Genomic DNA, 20380 nt, shown 5'->3' on the forward strand with positions numbered 1-20380 from the left:
ATACAAATGACATTGATATTGTTTAGCAGTGATCAGGATGGATTCAGATTACAATAGGTTAATTTCACACATATAAATGAGTATTTCCCTTACACACTGAACAAAGGGCTTAACTGAAAAGAACTGTACTGTCCCCTTAAGAGGTGTGAAACAACCATTGTATTTGTCAGTTTCGTTTGGATTCCTAGTTTCCAGCGAAAAAAAGGTTTTGGGAACTTTTCTATTGAAAACACACTTTAGGGCCAGTTTACAAGTGGAGCGCTAAATATTGTTTGGATGAAAGCGATATTTGTGCTCCACTGTATAATACCAGTGCCTGATAATGTGCGCTGGTATTACATGTTTTCAACAATGTGAACGCGACCTCGCTTTCGCAATGCTGGGAAGCATTGAGCTCACAAGAGCGTGCTTCCATAGACTCCTATAGGCTCCTCATTCTGATGCCATCATACATGGCATCAGAACTCACACATTGCAGGGGGTAAGTAGCGTTGCGATGGGCAGCAGTGTTAAATATATGTATATGATTATATATTTATGTGTTACTATGTGTATTTACACATAAATATATATATGTATATAAGCATATACATATATATTTACTGGGAACACACAGTTCCCATACACCGCAATGTAAAGGCACTTTTCAGTGCCATTTTGTTTCTAACTCCCCACTCCCACCAACTTTAGTCCCAAAATACTGCCTAGTGCAGTAATTTTATTAAAAAATAAAGATGCTGCTGCCTTTATTTCCTAATAAAATACACTAGACAGTATTTTGGGGGCAATTGAGGCCTCTGGTTAATTTATAAGCGCTAATTGCTACCACAAGTTTGTGGTAGCAATAACCAGCCACTTGTAATGGCTGATTAATTAGTTAGCGCCACTTGTAATCTAGCCCTTAGTGTGCAAATTCTTTTTAGATTGCGATCACCTGAAAAATGCACTTCCCATATTGGACAAAACTGAAAATGAGTTATCGGAAGACGAAGTCTGAAAGATTGTGATTGACCCCTAAATGTTTTATAAAGCATTTAAAGTGTCAATTTTTTTAGTAATGCTTTTTTCTTATTGTCCATCAGTAGTCCAGAAATATAACCATTGAAGGCATCTTATGTATGTTTATCACTTCTTCTGTGGCCAAATGACATAAATAAACAAATTCCTGCACTGGCCAAGCACTCAATGTGTAGCAAAGTGTGAGGGTCAGAGATCTGAATCCTCTAAAATATATTCTAGCCTCTCTGGGGAGTAGAAAAACATCATTTTCAAAGGTAAATTTCATGAAAATATACAATATAAATAATCAAAGGACAATGCATAGTTATTTCTGCTATGCATAAGTATATATTTATTTGGGATTTAATTTAAAAGATTAAAAGTCCCTTTTACAAGAGGCCATAAATATCCATAAATATAAGAATTCTCTGATTGTCTGTACAAGTTATCAGCTTTGTAGCACAGTGACACCTCTCTGAGCGTCTCTAAGTTAGGATGTCCACAAACAACATCCTGTTATCTCTAATGACAATCTTGGTCTATACACTTTGCCAATATATTAAAGGCATTTCATTAATTTGTTTGCAACATCGACTCTTCAACAGTTCTATCAAGTTCTTCTTGTTAGTGCAACATCTTGTTCATTGTATGATAAACATGCAAATAGAAAATCTTTTAGTTAGCAGATACAAAAAAATTAAAGCAACAAATCTGTCAAAGCATCAAAATAGTGCTTTTAAATAAGATATGTTTCTATAATCAATGCAGTGTCATTGTTGTTTGTGTGTATATATATATATATATATATATATATATATATATATATATATATATATTTATACATACATACATATATACACACCGTATAAACTGGGGATTACCATTTTTTCATAATGGCAATAATTGTTAGAAAGAATAATGAATATAAATCATGTGTTGGATCCCAGTTACAGTATGTTATCTATATCTTAAATACTCACCTTTAATACCTCTATATTAATGTGAATAACATTGACAGTGTTTAGCCTGACAAACAATAAAAATATCATTTGTGGTATAGTATAGCAAGTTTAAAATAGTTTAGATTTACAATGTGAAGCCCTTTCAGAATGTATTGAAGATTGTGTTCAGACAAAGCATTCAGCGCTCTATTACAAATGTACGCAGTACATACAACACGCAGAGAGCAATTCTAGCTGTACGTGATAGCTCTCACTCACACACAAAATGACTGTTACAGTGAACTTTAATCCCACAAAAATGAAAAATAAAATAGAAACTATAAAATAAAAATAAATAAAGATGGCTTGAAGTTCACAAATATCTTTAAAGGGCAGGACAAGGCCTGCATCAAAATATTAAAGATGTATACTCCAAGTATAAGTTTCGCTAGCTGTACATGGCTCTCAGAATTTATTTTCCTGGTGTGGCTCAGGAATTATCAATCCCCACAAGTTTTCAGTCATAATATTAACATCGGCCAATGTTTTTGATGTAGTCACAAATACTGGATTTAGAACAATTCCACTGAATGTTATTTTGTAATGTTTGGAATCCCACATGAAGATTTTTGGACCACAATAGCAAATAATTATATGTTCATCTGTCACAAGATGACTCAAACAGCTGTAGTCCTCCCCAGCAAAGGGATAGGGAATGGAAGTTGGCAGCCCCCAGGCAGTCTGTGCAGTCCCCCAACACCTAAGTCAGAGCCAGCCCAGGATGGTGGTCTCCCCCTCTGAGCTTCATGTGGTGGGTTGGGTGTAAGCTGTGAACTCAGAGCTCCAGGAAGCTGTTGAGTGTGTGGGGGTCCTGACAGATGCTGTTTATGGCTGAGGGGTTGCTCTGGTTTCACCATCTCATCCTGGACAGAGAGGAAAGGGCTGAGTATTTTCCGATAAATCCCTCGGGTGTCGGTGAGGACCTCACTATATGGTGGTGGAGGCTCAGCCATGAGCAGTGCTTCTTCATAACATGGAGGCTGAGACAGATCTGGTTCTGCAGGCAAAATATTAAAAAAAATAAAGTTGAGAATAAATTAAATTATTGCTAGAAGTGTATAAATACAAAGCACTTTGGGGTAATGAGGTCTGAGAAATAAATAGTGTAAAACCAAGTAAAATTTATAAGGGCTTATTTTTCCTTTGATAAATGTTTGTGTTTTGTTTCTGCCATCCAGACAGATAACTAAGCTCAGTTAAACCAGTGTTTGCATTTTGGTCAAGTAACTCAAGTGAAAAGAAGTGAATTAAAAGGTGGATATCGTCAAAACTAACCAACAAAAATCAATATATTTTAAATAAATTCTAGTGCAAAACTGAATGTGGCTATATGGCCTCAGCATCATTTTCTGCCAAAAGGTTTTCAGTATATTTTAATCAAAATAAAAAAGGATTAAAAAACCCAGACTATTTGTTCTGAGGTTGGCACCTTCAACACACCCTTGACACTGTTTTATAGTATATTAAGCAGCTGTTTGTAGAGCATATAATAAGCAAAATAAAAGAAAGAGGACAGATACTTTTAAATGAAAATGTATTGACAACTTTAAAATGAATAACAACCTGCTGAGATGAAAAGCTACATTTTTTGTTTTGCATTAGAATGCCCTTTCCATTTGTTTAGATTACAATATTTTAATATTTATTTACATGGGAAACCATAATAAGGACAGAACAACAAGATAGTTTACTATCTCAATATCATATCATTTTTATTTTACTCTGTCAGTGCCAAATTTTAAATACCAATCCAGTTGAGCCGACACACAACATTGACCTTGTATGGCCCAAGGTACCACCCAGTGTTCCTAAGCTCCAGCCCTCAGAACTCCTCAGTCTGTTAGCATAGCACTCTGAGTCCTTGATATAGGCAAGTCAGGCAAACTAGTGTACGCATTGACTATTCAGGGATTGTGCTAAATTGTAAGGAGACCTGGAAGCTGGGACTGAGATAGCTAAAAATGTAGTAGCTAGTTATGACATTTAATGTAAGTGGACCTTATAAACATGTTTGCAAACAATACAATTTGGTGAATGCTGCCAAATCCTCAACAATGTGTCATTATGTAAACATTTACTAGCCCAATGAGATAGGCGTGATAAAATTATATATAATGTTATTCCGGAATACATTCTAATCCATTGAAATTTCTGTTTGAAGAGACATGCATTACTTTTCGCAAAACAAATTACAATTTAAAGCCATTCCAATTTATTCAGAAACTCTGTTATAACCAATTTATCAACAGTATTCCAATCCAATAGAAATTTTTTTTGTAATGAAATAGCCTTGAGCACTTGGCCTGTTTTAAGCAATTTTTTTTGGCTATTCATACAGCTTCTTCTTTTTTTTCTTTTCCTCAATTCAAACGTTTTTGCTTATGCTGAGTTTACATATTAATAAAAAGTTTCATTTCTGGAGTAAAAATTATTGCAGTATAGTTCATTAAGAAACTTGCACACTAACTAAATATTAACATCACAGTGTTCAGTTATAAATGCAACACCCCCTGCTAGTGCCCGATTGGCTGCGAATGTCCAGGGGCAGCATTGCACAAGCATTTCACTAGAAATGCTTGTGCAATGATAAATGCTGACAGCATATGCTGTCAGCATTTACCGATGTGGGGCGGACATTAATAAATCGGCCCCTATGTCCTTCTTGTGAATGTATCTACAGTTTCCTGTTATACTATATATGAAATTTTAATAGTTTTACTAATTCAAACTGCACTTTTTCTAATAGATTAAAATGAATCAACTTGAATTTCATGGTTTCCCACTAAAAACAGATTTGATCAGGGGCCTGTGCTTTTTACAAAATAGATTAACCACACACAATTGCAACTGGCATGAGTAGATGATACCAGGATCAGTGTCACAGAAAGTAAATAAATCATTTAAACAATTGTATAAATTGAACTTATAACCAATCTCACAAAAATATCATTAAATGTTCTTCTTAGGCTTAACCACAGATCCATTTAATCACTGTTACTGCATTTGTGCAATTCTGTTATAGCACTTTAAAAATAATTGCTATGAAAATGCTAAGACCAGGTATCTTAGAAGATTATAGTGGTATATATTCCTTTACTGTTAGCAATAACAAACTGATAGTGAAGATATCACAAAATCTACCTGTACACAGCTAACAGTGCAAAATTAATCTTCACATTATTAGAGCATTTTATTTTTACTAAAAATCCCATTTTCTTGATAATGCCTAGATCACATGAGGAGAACAATCAATTGCGTAGGGTGTGTTATCTTGCTCTTACGCAAAGAATAACCCACAATCTAGTATTAAACGTGGGTGATTAAAAATGTTAGCCAAAACATCTTAACGTGGCTACATTTAGACACCAATCACCAAACGCTGACCAGGTAATGAACAAAAAATGGTCTGGCTTCTAAGCTTACATTTTTTATTTTTCAAATAAAGATACCAAGAGAATGAAAAAAAAATGATAATAGGAGTAAATTAGAAAGTTGCTTAAAATTGCATGTGCTATCTGATTTATGAAAGTTTAATTTTGACTAGGCTATTCCTTGAAGTAAATTATTATCTCTTGCAAGTTTGCATAACATAATATATGAAAATGCTATGAAAATAAAGGATTTAAGTTATTTTGAGACAAAACTTAGGAAACAAAGTTTTATTCATGAAAAGTGTAACAAGTATTTTTCTCCAGATAAATGTCCTACTCTGGAAATAGATCACGGTCAGGCTGCAGAATTGAAGGAAAACAAGACAATTCTACAGCAGTAAGAGAATACTGAACCTGCATAATTTATAAATAGGGTACAAAGTAATATCAAAGGCTTTTTGACCAATTATCTGGAAGAAAAACAGCACATCATACCACCCAGACACTGCTGAGAAAAGGTTGTCCTTGAAAACTCAGCGACTTTAAGTGGAAGTCAAGAGGAGACCATCACTCACTTTAAAGGAGATACAGAAATCACTTGCTGAGAATGGAGGAAATATGCACCAGTAAACAATTTTAAGATATCAAAATGGTCTGTACATGAGGGAATAAATAAGCTATTACTCAAAACAAGCCACATGAAACCATGTCTGGAGTTTAACAAATATGGCCGCAGGCAGCACTCTTTTTGGAGACAGATCTGTGTTGCACTTTCACACTGATATGACTTTTCTCCCATGCCTTTTTTTTAAGAAGTCTATTATGTGAGGGATTTAACACACCTGTTCTAACTAGTTTACACTAGACTGTCACTTGAGCAATTCAAAATAACTTTTAGCTTATAATTTGAGAGGAAAAACTGAAACAGTGTGGATTGTGCTTGAGCAATGTTAACACACCATAGCATTTTTGCTCTCCACAGATAAATTTAGGCATTTTATGTGTATTCTCACTTTAAAAAAATATTAAACTCAAAGCATATATCATCAGTTAAAGGGACAGTCTTGTCAAAATTAAACTTTCATGTTTCAGATAGTGCATGCAATTTGCAAACTGCCCCCTTATTTCAGTTCTTTTGATAGACTTGCATTTTAACTAATCAGTGCTGAATCCTAGGTAACTTCACGTGCGTAAGCTCAATGTTATCTATATGACATACATAAACTGACACCCTCTAGTGGTGAAAAACTGTCAAAAGGCATTCCGATTAGAGGCCTTCAAGGTCTAAGAAATTAGCATATGGGCCTACCTAGGTTTAGCTTTCAACTAAGAATACCAAGAGAACAAAGCAAAATTGGTGATAAAAGTAAATTGGAAAGTTTAAAATTACATGCCCTATTTGAATCATGAAAGTTTATTTTGGACTTGACTGTCCCTTTAAGGCTTTGCAGTCAAATATTTAAAGGAAACTTTAACATTCTAATATTTTACAATGATGGTTATGTCACTTTAGCAGAGGATGGCCATATCTAAAGGATGTATATTTTTTTCTGCTATGAGAGTAACCTGTAACAATATTAACCCTTTGGCTGCTAAGCCATTTCCCACCTGGGTGCTAATATTTTTCTTTATTATTATTATTTTTGAAATTGTTGAAAACATTTTTTTTTAACTTTTTTATATTTTCTTACAGACCCCCAAGACTTACACTGTTGAAAAGGTTAGGCGATTACCTTTCCAACAATGGGTCTTGGGGGTCTGGACTCTGTAGCTGCTTAGATGTCTGAGATACAGGCTTCTAAGCAGCATGCCCCCTCCTCCTATACTTAACATTGTTAAGTATAAATAAAGTTGCGCTGTGATGTCATCACGCAATTGCGTGTGACGTCACCGTGCATCACGTGAAGCCCCGGCGATGCCTGTCACTCTACAGGCACGATCGCCGGGGTAGGAGCAGTAAGGAGCCCCCAGATCTCCCTCAAGTTGGGAGAGTGCTCATGACGGCTCTGAGCCGTCAATAGCACCAGAGTGAGAAACTCTGTGATGGCTCAGAGCCGTCATTAGCACTCAAAGGGTTAAGGGGCTTAGTAAAGCTGAGACTGTAAGCATTTTTCACAAAAGAGTAGCACCAGAACAAGGAGTCATAGGGCTCCATTTATTAAGCAGGGATGTTGCTTCTGAGGCCTATCATTTCAGGCTTGTAAGACCGCTGCTCCTTAAAGGGACAGTACACTGTAAAATAGTTTTTCCCTGAATGTGTTTCCAATTACTTTTTTACCATCTGCAGAGTATAAAATGTATGAGATTGGGGGGCGTGTCCAGCCGCGGCCATGATAAGCTGCAAAATATGGGGCTCTACATAATATTTTACTAATCTGCCAAATAATTTCGCCCACACTTGCCATCCACAAGGACAGATATCAGATTCTACAAAAGGAGAACTTACTGTAGCGAGTGATAACAATATTGAGCATTTTATTGTGCCAGACAAGCTTGAATCTAGACCGTTGTCGATTCTTGGGCCTCTCAAGAAACTGCATAATGTCCCTACATTCCCTCTGGAGATCCGGGGCCAGCAGGACCGCCTAGCTCTAAGTCTACACCTTAACAGAGACCCTAGGGATTTTAAGAGTAACTCTCTGCAGATCGAGCTTGTACTAGGGGTGTGGAAGTCTGAAGGGGAGCAGCATGGAGGCCGTAGACAAATGGGAGTGCACAATGTTGGCAGCAATTTCGCAGCACTTTGAACAGCTCGAACACGATATTAGTGCTATGTTATTCACAATTGCGGCTCACCTTTCTGCTCCCACTATGAGGAGCGTGGAACAGCCCAAGACCTCAGCTACCAAGCAGCATAATGTGGAACAGCTGACAGGACCACAGTCTGACACCACACCTCCTAACCCAAATCTAACCGCAACGCAGTTTCCACCGTCTGGTGGTAATGATACCGGGGCCCGGATGTCTGGGTTACTGGCCACTCGAGAGCAACAAACTTCAGGCATCGAGAAAATGAGTGAAGCACTACCTACCTGGTCTGTAACTCTGCTTGCCTGTCATGAGGTCCCGCAATCTAGGAGCTCAGTTTTTGTGTCACCGCTGAAGACCGAAAGATTTCTCAATCTCTCTGCGAACCTGGACAGTACCATCTTGAAGGTCAGTTGCGCTGCCGGAGATCTTACACAGGGAAATGTTGTCAGATCTACAGTACCCTTATCACGACAGAAGGATGTTAAGCCAGCAGGCAATAGGTTAGGGATCAGGTAAGCCCTGGCCTGAGGTATGCTTCCTATCCTCCCCGGCTTGACGCAGGATAACATTATGGGCATTAACTAGAAACTAAATATTACACAGGACCTTTATCTTACTGGCCAAAGTCTAAGTAATATTACTTGATAAAATAATATGTACTATGTGGTCTATAATGTCACTCTATGTTTTGGAATTACAATTACTATTGTTTAATATTTGACAAATGTCTTTAGTATGCCTACGCCGGAAGAGAAGAGAGATTCTCTATACTTCTTTGAAGCCAGGGATATTCTTATATTATGACGTTGTACTATGGAGAAGTTCATACATGGGGACTTGTTGGGGTTTACCATGATATATTTACACCTACAATGTCGAATAGTTATTCTTCTCTAAGAGCTTTTTGTTTATTGGATGTTTACAGTGTTTGATAGTTATACAGTTTAGGATGTATCTTATTTAAGGATTTACACTATATTTCAGGGTAGACGTTTAATTAAACTGATTGCCTTTTAGATAATTCAGTTCTTGATGTTCCAGTCATAGACCTACACTGTTGTCTGTTTGCTCTTATTTAATACCATGACCTGTAATGCCATTTATTTAAAATGTTGCCCTATTCTGCAGCACAGAAGAACAGATTTAATGTTGTCTTTGGGTTAATGTATTTAATATCCTCCTGGGATACGCTGCGCTGTCTGCGGCCGGGACAGCGTGGTGTGACAGCCTTAACCTTTAGTATTTCATCTTTGTTTGAGGATGAGAGGAGCAAACAGATGACTTTTCTGTATATGCGCACTTCCCATGGAGATGGCTTACATAGGTAATATCTATCCTTAGTAGAGATCCTGTAACCTGTTTTATACATATGACTCCCTACATAATAATTTAATCTGCTAAGGAGGAGCAGACTTTCTATAGTGTCTCAGCACATGGTCTCTTCTTATTCCTAGTTCTAGTCTGCCCTCACCTTTTAGGACTAAGTGGACACAGTATGTTAGGTGAAATTTTGTAGCTCATACAATTTCTGACTGCTTATCACTAGTTTTCTTAGCTCTAGCCTTATGCACCTGAACATTTCAATGTATACATCAACGCACCCAAAACATATTTATAAAGATTGCCCTAAATTAAGATAAGCCCACTTTTTGCATGTTAAAGTTTTAATATTCATTTGCCACCAGCCGGGCTGAATTACATCATATTATTGTAATGTTACCTATAAGAGATCAAGTGTACCTCATGTTGCTTATCATAGATTAATCTCTAAAATTTTATGATGTACTACTTAATCTAACTGTCACGCTATTCTAGATGCGTGTAATCCCTAGCCTGTACCTAGGCCCAAGAGCGGCCGCCACACATAGTAAACTCCCCTCTTTCTATCCCAAATGCTTACCGAGTGGTGGCTCTGTATATTTTCTACACTCATAGTTCCATGCAAGGCGAGTTCACTAAATAATTTTTAGTTCTTTAATTGTATTTCACCTCTCATTTGCCTTATAATAGACCCATAAGGGACCCTTCTACTGAGGAGCCGCTTAATACCAATGTCGTTATTTACTTAATTTACTTAATTTCCTGGATACGTCCCCCCCTCCCTTTACAGTTCAAGGTCCAAGAGTGACAGTATTATGCAACTAAGCTCCTCCACTAAACCATACAAATTACATAGGTCCATGAGTGGCCTTCTGAAGTTTTAGAGGGGCATTCATTTTGTGGGGGGAAAAATGAGGTTACCTTCATATAGTTCAATAGTGATATAATTGTATCGATCATTTGTATTTCTATGGTTTTACATGCTGTACTCAACTGCTCCATATTATTGATGCACATGTTGTAAATATTATTGAACTTCTGTTTAATGTTGTATATTTGATTAACCTCAATAAAAAAAAAAAAAATGTATGAGATTTGCTTTTTAAGGTTTATTTGTGTAAATTAATTAGCTGATTTTGTGTTTTGAGGCCACAGCCTTATAAAATGGGTTGTGCTTGTAGGCATTATCAAATCTCATTACTTTATCACAATGTATACATTTTCAGGCTTCTTTATCTTATATCTGACCGTAAGCCAATCACCCATACTTGCAGAGAACAATGGAAAATTAACATTTTATTACCTTACCTTATCTCTTCTATACCACACTGGGAGTGAAATTTCTTCTGCTGGCTGTGTTTGCACAACTTGGCCTTAAGGCCAAAAACTTTCAGGATAGGTGGGGATACCACAGGCTAAATCAACTATTTCAAATGCCAATATAAGGGTAATGGAAATACTTGTAAACAATTTAATACACTTCAGCAGGTACAGTGGATCATTGGGAACAATTTAAAGGGGGGGACATTTTTGAGTAAACTGTCCCTTTAACCTCTCCGCCACCTAAAAGGATATGATTGGGATGATTGACAACCCCTGCTAGCGACTCATTGGCCATCAGAGAGTAGGGGGTGGCATTGCACAAGCATTTCTGGTGATAAATGCAGACTATATATGCTGTCTGCCTGCAGACTGCCTGCTCGACATTTGATAAATCGATCCCATAATCTCAAATTGAAGGGTAGCAGGTTCAGGTGCAACAGAAAGGATGGTTGATTCATGGAATAAACTTCCTTTAGGGGGACTCAAGAATGCTTGGGATAAGTATAAGGCTCCTACAAACTAATCAAGTTTACACTTTATAGGAAATATGCGCAGACTTGTTGGGCCTAGGTTCAAATCTGCAATCAAAATTTGATTTTGTGTTTCCATGCTCTTACCGTTCCTGCGGGTCCCAGACCACGGACGTGCTTGTGCTGCTGGTGGCTGTAGAGGTGCCTGTGCTCGCATTCTGTGTGATACAGGAATGCGTGGGCTGCTTACATATTCCTCATACTGTAGTGGCTCTATGTGTACAGAGCGCAGGCTCTGCTCCCTCAACCTCTCTTCCCGGCGTCTCTTCATTCTTCGTCTCAGGAAACTACAAAGACAGCAGAGCAGCACGATAAGCCCCCAAATCAGCCAGAAACCAGCAAAACAACTGAGGAAGGTATAAGTTCCCTGAGACATAACCATCTTATTCTGCCACACAGGGGGGCAGGAACCCCCAAACACACACTGCTGTTTTACCGACACCAAAGTCAAATACTCTTTGTCCAAGAATGGCATATCATTCCCGAAGTTTTGTTTCTTTCATCTTTCTATTCATACTTATATCTTCTTGCCTTGTTACTTCTCTTTACTGTTGTTTTCCTCCGTTTAGCATGGTTCTTATTTATTGGTTGTTTCACACTTTGCCCTGACAGACTTTGTACCAGCAAGATGTCACTGGCAGGCTTTACAGGTGGTATAAGTTTTATGGTGGTTTATGTGCGTCTTTCTACATTCTTATGGTCTGGTGTTTTTTGAGGTTGTGCAGAAATTAATTGACTGATTTTGGATGATGACCAGATAGAAAGGCTTCCAGCATATCCACTCACTGCTGGTGGAGTTTTTGGTCATCTTCAAGAAAGGCTAAATGAGCATGTTGAAAAAGGTAAATAATATTTAGTTGTATTGAGAGTATGTTTTATATCTTTCTGTTCTATCATTTTCTTTTCATCAATGGATGATGGATGTCATCAGAATTTGTCACTGTATATCCATAACATATCTTCATCATTTGTCATGTTCACCTGAAAAAAAAAAAGATGCAGATACAGTGTTACTAACATTAAGTGAACATTGTTAATGATACAGTTGCTAAAATGTAAAAGTCAAATCTTCACCAGTAGCAGATTCACAGCTCAAAACAACCTTTGTTAATGCCTTGGATCGCAGAAGGCAACATTTTGGGTTATTTAGCTCTTACTCAAAGAAATTATAGCTTCATTGGCATGATATAAAGTCTGATAACTCAAAATGTTTTCTGTGACCCAAGGATTTAATAAAGGTTGTTTTGAGCTACGGGTGAAGATATTTTTATTTGTACACATGAGGAGAAACAGTGGCTCTGTCACCATGCACTATACATTAGGTTGGTACTGGATTTTTTGTGTTGTGTGTTGAGACAGTTGCTAAAATACCTATTTTATTTTCCAAACACTGGTAAGTAAATGTTGATATTCTTAGGGACACTTAGCATTGCACAAGTTGATGTAAAGCATGTGTACAGTTGATCAGCCATGAAAACCCATTTCATGAAGCTTCTGGCGCACAGATCTTGTGCTGAAGTTTCTTCCAGAGGCAGTTTGGAACTTTGTAGTGAGTGATGCAACAGATGATAGGCACTTCTTTATGTACTATGTGCTTCAGAACTCGGCAGCCCTGCTCTGTGAGTTTGCTTAGTCTACCACTTTTGGGAGATCTGGGGGCTCCTTACTGCTCCTACCCTGGCGATCGTGCCTTTCAAGTAGGACAGAAATTTCACAAACAAACTTGTGGCAGAGGTGGCATCCTATGACAGAATTCTTCAACATGACCCATTGTACTACCTGTGGCCCAGATTACAAGTTTTGCGTTAGAGGCTGTGCGGTGCTAACGAGCAGTTTTCCCTCATCGCTCACTTACATGCAGCGCTGGTATTACGAGTTTTCAGAAACCCGTCGTTAAAAGGCAAGAAGTGAGTGTTGAGCAAAATTTTGCTCATTACCGCACTCCAATACCAGCGCTGCTTAAGTCAGCGGTGAGCTGGTCGTACGTGCTTGTGCACGATTTCCCCATAGGAATCAACGGGGAGAACTGACTGAAAAAAAGTCTAACACCTGCAAAAAAGCAGCGTAAAACTCAGTAAAGCAGCCCCATTGATTCCTATGGGGAAATAAAATTTATGTCTACACCTAACACCCTAACATGAACCCCGAGTCTAAACACCCCTAATCTTACACTTATTAACCCCTAATCTGCCGCTCTGGACACCGCCGCCACCTACATTATACTTATGAACCCCTAATCTGCTGCCCCCAACATCGCCGACACCTACATTATATTTATTAACTGTTAATCTGCCGCCCCCAATGTCACCGCAACCTAACTACACTTTTTAACCCCTAATCTGCTGCCCCCAACGTCGCCACCACTATAATAAACATATTAACCCCTAAACTGCCGCACTCCCGCCTCTCAAACATTAGTTAAATATTATTAACCCCTAATCTGCCGTCCCTAACATCACCTCCACCTACCTACATTTATAAACCCCTAATCTGCCGCTCCCAATGTTGCCGTCACTATATTAAAGTTATTAACCCCTAAATCTAAGTCTAACCCTAAACCTAACACCCACTAACTTAAATATTATTTAAATAAATCTAAATAAATATTCCTATAATTAAATAAATTATTCCTATTTAAAACTAAATACTTACCTATAAAATAAACCCTAAGCTAGCTACAATAGAACTAATAGTTACATTGTAGCTAGCTTCGGGTTCTTTTATTTTACAGGCAAATTTGTATTTATTTTAACTAGGTAGAATAGTTACTAAATAGTTATTAACTATTTAATAACTACCTAGCTAAAATAAATACTAAAGTACCTGTAAAATAAAACCTAACCTAATTTACACTAACACCAAACACTACACTATAATTAAATAAATTAACTACATTAAATACAATTACCTAAATTAAATTAAATTAGCTAAAGTACAAAAAAAATTAAATTACAGAAAATAATAAACAAATTACAGATATTTAAACTAATTACACCTAATCTAATAGCCCTATTAAAATAAAAAAGCCCCCCCAAAATAAAAAAAAACCCTAGCCTAAACTAAATTACCAATAGCCCTTAAAAGGACCTTTTGCAGGGCATTGCCCCAAAGTAATCAGCTCTTTTACCTGTAAAAAAAAAATACACACAACCCCCCAACAGTAAAACCCACCACCCACACAACCAACCCATTAATAAAATACTATCTAAAAAAACCTAAGCTCCCCATTGCCCTGAAAAGGGCATTTGGATTGGCATTGCCCTTAAAAGGGCAGTTATCTCTTTTGCCACCAAAACCCTAACCTAAAAATAAAACCCACCCAAAACACCCTTAAAAAGCCCTAACACTAACCCCCTGAAGATCGACTTACCGGGAGAAGTCTTCATCCAAGCCGGGCGAAGTGGTCCTCCAGACGGGCAGAAGTCTTCATCCAGACGGCATCTTCTATCTTCATCCATCCGGTGCGTAGCGGGTCCATCTTCAAGACATCTGGCGCGCAGCATCCTCTTTCAACGAAGTCTTCTTACTAAATGACGGTTCCTTTAAGTGATGTCATCCAAGATGGCGTCCCTTAGTTTCCAATTGGCTGATAGAATTCTGATTGGAACAGCCAATAGAATGCAAGCTCAATCCCATTGGCTGATTGGATCAGCCAGTAGGATTGAAGTTCAATCCTATTGGCTGATTGCATCAGCCAATAGGATTTTTTCTACCTTAATTCCGATTGGCTGATAGAATTCTATCAGCCAATCGGAATCTAAGGGATGCCATCTTGGATGACGTCACTTAAAGGAACCGTCATTTAGTAAGAAGACTTCGCTGGAAGAGTATGCTCTGCGCCGGATGTCTTGAAGAAGGGCCCTTTTTATTTTAATAGGGCTATTAGATTAGGTGTAATTAGTTTAAATATCTGTAATTTGTTTATTATTTTCTGTAATTTAGTGTTTTTTTTTGTACTTTAGCTAATTTAATTTAATTTAGGTAATTGTATTTAATGTAGTTATTTTATTTAATTATAGTGTAGTGTTAGGTGTTAGTGTAACTTAGGTTAGGTTTTATTTTACAGGTACTTTTGTATTTATTTTAGCTAGGTAGTTATTAAATAGTTAATAACTATTTAGTAACTATTCTACCTAGTTAAAATAAATACAAACTTGCCTGTAAAATAATAAAAAAAAACCTAAGCTAGCTACAATGTAACGATTAGTTATATTGTAGCTATCTTAGGGTTTATTTTATAGGTATTTAGTTTTAAATAGGAATAATTTATTTAATGATAGAAATATTTATTTTGATTTATTTAAATTATATTTAAGTTAGTGGGTGTTAGGGTTAGGTTTAGACTTAGATTTAGGGGTTAATAACTTTAATATAGTGGGGGCGACGTTGGGGGCGGCAGATTAGGGGTTAATAAATGTAGGTAGGTTGCGGCAATGTTAGGGACGGCAGATTAGGGGTTAATAATATTTAACTAATGTTTGCGAGGCGGGAGTGCTGCGGTTTAAGGGTTAATATGTTTATTATAGTGGTGGCGACATTGGGGGCGGCAGATTAGGGGTTAAAAAGTGTAGGTAGGTTGCGGCGACATTGGGGACAGCAGATTAGGGGTTAATAAATATAATGTAGGTGTTTGCGATGTTGGGGGCAGCAGATTAGGGGTTCATAAATATAATGTAGGTGGTGGCGGTGTCCGGAGCGGCAGATTAGGGGTTAATAATTTTATTATAGTATTTGCGATGTGGGAGGGCCTCGGTTTAGGGGTTAATAGGTAGTTTATGGGTGTTAGTGTACTTTATAGCACTTTAGTTATGAGTTTTATGCTACAGCGTTGTACCATAAAACTCATAACTACTGACTTTTAAATGCGTTAGGGATCTTGACAGGGTAGGGTGTACTGCTCACTTTTTGGCCTCCCAGGACAGACTCATAATACCGGCGCTATGGAAGTCCCATAGAAAAAAGACTTTACGAAGTTTACGTAAATCATTTTGCGGTAAGGCCAAAGAAGTGTGCAGTGACACTAAACCTGCAAGACTCGTAATAGCAGCGGGCGTATAAAAGTAGCGCTAGGACCTGTTAACGCTGCTTTTTTACCCTAACGCACAACTCGTAATCTAGCCGAGCGTTTGGCCCAGACAACGAGTTTTGCGTTAGAGGCTATGCGGTGCTAACGAGCAGTTTTCCCTCACCGCTCACTTACCTACAGCGCTGGTATTACGAGTTTTTCAGAAACCCGTCGTTAAAAGGCAAGAAGTGAGCTTTGAGCAAAATTTTGCTCTTTACCGCACTCCAATACCAGCGCTGCTTAAGTCAGCAGTGAGCTGGTCGTATGTGCTCGTGCACAATTTCCCCATAGGAATCAACGGGGAGAGCCGGCTGAAAAAAAAGTCTAACACTTGCAAAAAAGCAGCGTAAAACTCAGTAACGCAGCCCCATTGATTCCTATGGGGAAATAAAATTCATGTCTATACCTAACACCCTAACATGAAACCCTGAGTATAAACACCCCTAATCTTACACTTATTAACCCCTAATCTGCCGCCCCCGACATTGCCGACACCTACATTATATCATTAACCCCTAATCTGCCACTCCGGACACCGCCGCCACCTACATTATACTTATGAACCCCCAATCTGCTGCCCCCAACATCGCAGACACCTACATTATATTTATTAACCCCTAATCTGCCGTCCCCAATGTCGCCGCAATCTAACTAAACTTTTTAACCCCTAATCTGCCGCCCCCAACGTGTCCGTCACTATAATAAACATATTAACCCCTAAACCGCTGCACTCCTGCCTTGCAAACATTAGTTAAATATTATTAACCCCTAATCTGCCGTCCCTAACATCGCCGCCACCTACCTACATTTATTAACCCCTAATCTGCCGCCCCAACGTCGCCGCCACTATATTAAAGTTATTAACCCCTAAATCTAAGTGTAACCCTAAACCTAACACCCACTAACTTAAATACAATTTAAATAAATCTAAATAAATATTCCTATCATTAAATAAATTATTCCTATTTAAAACTAAATACTTACCTATAAAATAAACCCTAAGCTAGCTACAATAGAACTAATAGTTACATTGTAGCTAGCTTAGGTTTTTTTTTATTTTACAGGCAAGTTTGTATTTATTTTAACTAGGTAGAATAGTTACTAAATAGTTATTAACTATTTAATAACTACCTAGCTAAAATAAATACAAAAGTACCTGTAAAATAAAACCTAACCTAAGTTACACTAACACCTAACACTACACTATAATTAAATAATTTAACTACATTAAATACAATTACCTAAATTAAATTAGCTAAAGTACAAAAACAAACAAACACTAAATTACCGAAAAAAATAAACAAATTACAGATATTTAAACTAATTACACCTAATCTAATAGCCCTATTAAAATAAAAAAGCCCCCCCCCCCAATAAAATAACCCCTAGCCTAAACTAAACTACCAATAGCCCTTAAAAGGGCCTTTTGCTGGCATTGCCCCAAAGTAATCAGCTCTTTTACCTGTAAAAGAAATACACACAACCCCCCAACAGTAAAACCCATCACCCACACAACTAACCCCCCAAATAAAATACTATCTAAAAAAACCTAAACTCCCCAATGCCCTGAAAAGGGCATTTGGATGGGCATTGCCCTTAATAGGGCAGTTAGCTCTTTTGCCGCCAAAACCCTAACCTAAAAATAAAACCCACCCAAAACACCCTTAAAAAAACCTAACACTAACCCACTGAAGATCGACTTACCGGGAGAAGTCTTCATCCAAGCCGGGCCGAAGTCCTCAATGAAGCCGGGAGAAGTCTTCATCCAAGCCGGGTGAAGTGGTCCTCCAGACGGGCAGAAGTCTTCATCCAGACGGCATCTTCTATCTTCATCCATCCGGCGCGGAGCGGGTCCATCTTCAAGACATCCGGTGCGGAGCATCCTCTTCCAACTAAATCTTCTTACTAAATGACGGTTCCTTTAAGTGACGTCATCCAAGATGGTGTCCCTTAGATTCCGATTGGCTGATAGAATTCTATCAGCCAATCGGAATTAAGGTAGAAAAAATCCTATTGGCTGATGCAATCAGACAATAGGATTGAAGTTCAATCCTATTGGCTGATTGGATCAGCCAATAGGATTGAACTCGCATTCTATTGGCTAATTGGAACAGCTAATAGAATGCAAGCTCAATCCTATTGGCTGATTGTACCATAAAACTCATAACTACTGACTTTTAAATGCGTTAGGGATCTTGACAGGGTAGGGTGTACCGCTCATTTTTTGGCCTCCCAGGACAGACTCGTAATACCGGCGCTATTGAAGTCCTATAGAAAAAAGATTTTACAAAGTTTACGTAAGTCGTTTTGCGGTAAGGCCAAAGAAGTGTGTGGTGACCCTAAACCTGCAAGACTCGTAATACCAGCAGGTGTAAAAAAGCAGCATTAGGATCTCTTAATGCTGCTATTTTACCCTAACGCACAACTCGTAATCTAGCCGTTTGTCTATGGAGATTTTATAGCTTTGTGTTGGATTGTATGTACATGTTAGCAATTGGTGTGGCTAAAACTCCTGAACTCAATAATTAGTAGGCTTGTTCAACGGGGAGAACCGACTGAAAAAAAAGTCTAACACCTGCAAAAAAGCAGCGTAAAACTCAGTAAAGCAGCCCCATTGATTCCTATGGGGAAATAAAATGTATGTCTACACCTAACACCCTAACATGAACCCCGAGTCTAAACACCCCTAATCTTACACTTATTAACCCCTAATCTGCTGCTCTGGACACCGCCGCCACCTACATTATACTTATGAACCCCTAATCTGCTGCCCCCAACATCGCCGACACCTACATTATATTTATTAACTGTTAATCTGCCGCCCCCAATGTCACCGCAACCTAACTACACTTTTTAACCCCTAATCTGCTGCCCCCCAACGTCACCACCACTATAATAAACATATTAACCCCTAAACCGCCACACTCCGGCCTCTCAAACATTAGTTAAATATTATTAACCCCTAATCTGCCGTCCCTAACATCACCGCCACCTACCTACATTTATAAACCCCTAATCTGCCGCTCCCAATGTTGCCGTCACTATATTAAAGTTATTAACCCCTAAATCTAAGTCTAACCCTAAACCTAACACCCACTAACTTAAATATTATTTAAATAAATCTAAATAAATATTCCTATCATTAAATAAATTATTCCTATTTAAAACTAAATACTTACCTATAAAATAAACCCTAAGCTAGCTACAATAGAACTAATAGTTACATTGTAGCTAGCTTCGGGTTCTTTTATTTTACAGGCAAGTTTGTATTTATTTTAACTAGGTAGAATAGTTACTAAATAGTTATTAACTATTTAATAACTACCTAGCTAAAATAAATACTAAAGTACCTGTAAAATAAAACCTAACCTAATTTACACTAACACCTAACACTACACTATAATTAAATAAATTAACTACATTAAATACAATTACCTAAATTAAATTAAATTAGCTAAAGTACAAAAAACATTAAATTACAGAAAATAATAAACAAATTACAGATATTTAAACTAATTACACCTAATCTAATAGCCCTATTAAAATAAAAAAGCCCCCCCCCCCAAAATAAAAAAAAAACCCTAGCCTAAACTAAACTACCAATAGCCCTTAAAGGACCTTTTGCAGGGCATTGCCCCAAAGTAATCAGCTCTTTTACCTGTAAAAAAAAATACACACAACCCCCCAACAGTAAAACCCACCACCCACACAACCAACCCATTAATAAAATACTATCTAAAAAAACCTAAGCTCCCCATTGCCCTGAAAAGGGCATTTGGATTGGCATTGCCCTTAAAAGGGCAGTTATCTCTTTTGCCACCAAAACCCTAACCTAAAAATAAAACCCACCCAAAACACCCTTAAAAGCCCTAACACTAACCCCCTGAAGATCGACTTACCGGGAGAAGTCTTCATCCAAGCCGGGCGAAGTGGTCCTCCAGACTGGCAGAAGTCTTCATCCAGGCGGCATCTTCTATCTTCATCCATCCGGCGCGTAGCGGGTCCATCTTCAAGACATCC

General features: G+C 37.9%; 1 protein-coding gene across 1 annotated transcript; it reads right to left on the reverse strand.

Annotated features, from left to right (window-relative positions):
* Positions 1 to 2617: 2617 nt before the first annotated feature.
* PRR7 (proline rich 7, synaptic) lies at positions 2618 to 11806 on the reverse strand. The gene is made up of 2 exons (XM_053719832.1): positions 11383 to 11806; positions 2618 to 2997 (listed from the first exon to the last, which is right to left on the reverse strand). The coding sequence occupies exons 1-2, from the start codon at positions 11768 to 11770 to the stop codon at positions 2618 to 2620; spliced, it is 768 nt and encodes a 255-aa protein (XP_053575807.1). The 5' UTR covers positions 11771 to 11806.
* Positions 11807 to 20380: the final 8574 nt, after the last annotated feature.

Source organism: Bombina bombina, chromosome 6 (genome assembly GCF_027579735.1).
Source record: "Bombina bombina isolate aBomBom1 chromosome 6, aBomBom1.pri, whole genome shotgun sequence".
NCBI lineage: Eukaryota > Metazoa > Chordata > Amphibia > Anura > Bombinatoridae > Bombina > Bombina bombina.

Coding starts and splice junctions, on each gene's coding strand:
- PRR7 (XM_053719832.1), bottom strand. CDS start 11,770: ATGCCATTCTTGGACAAAGAGTATTTGACTTTGGTGTCGGTAAAACAG. Junction 2,998..11,382: donor GTCTGGGACCCGCAGGAACG/GTAAGAGCATGG, acceptor TTTTGCCTGCAG/AACCAGATCTGTCTCAGCCT.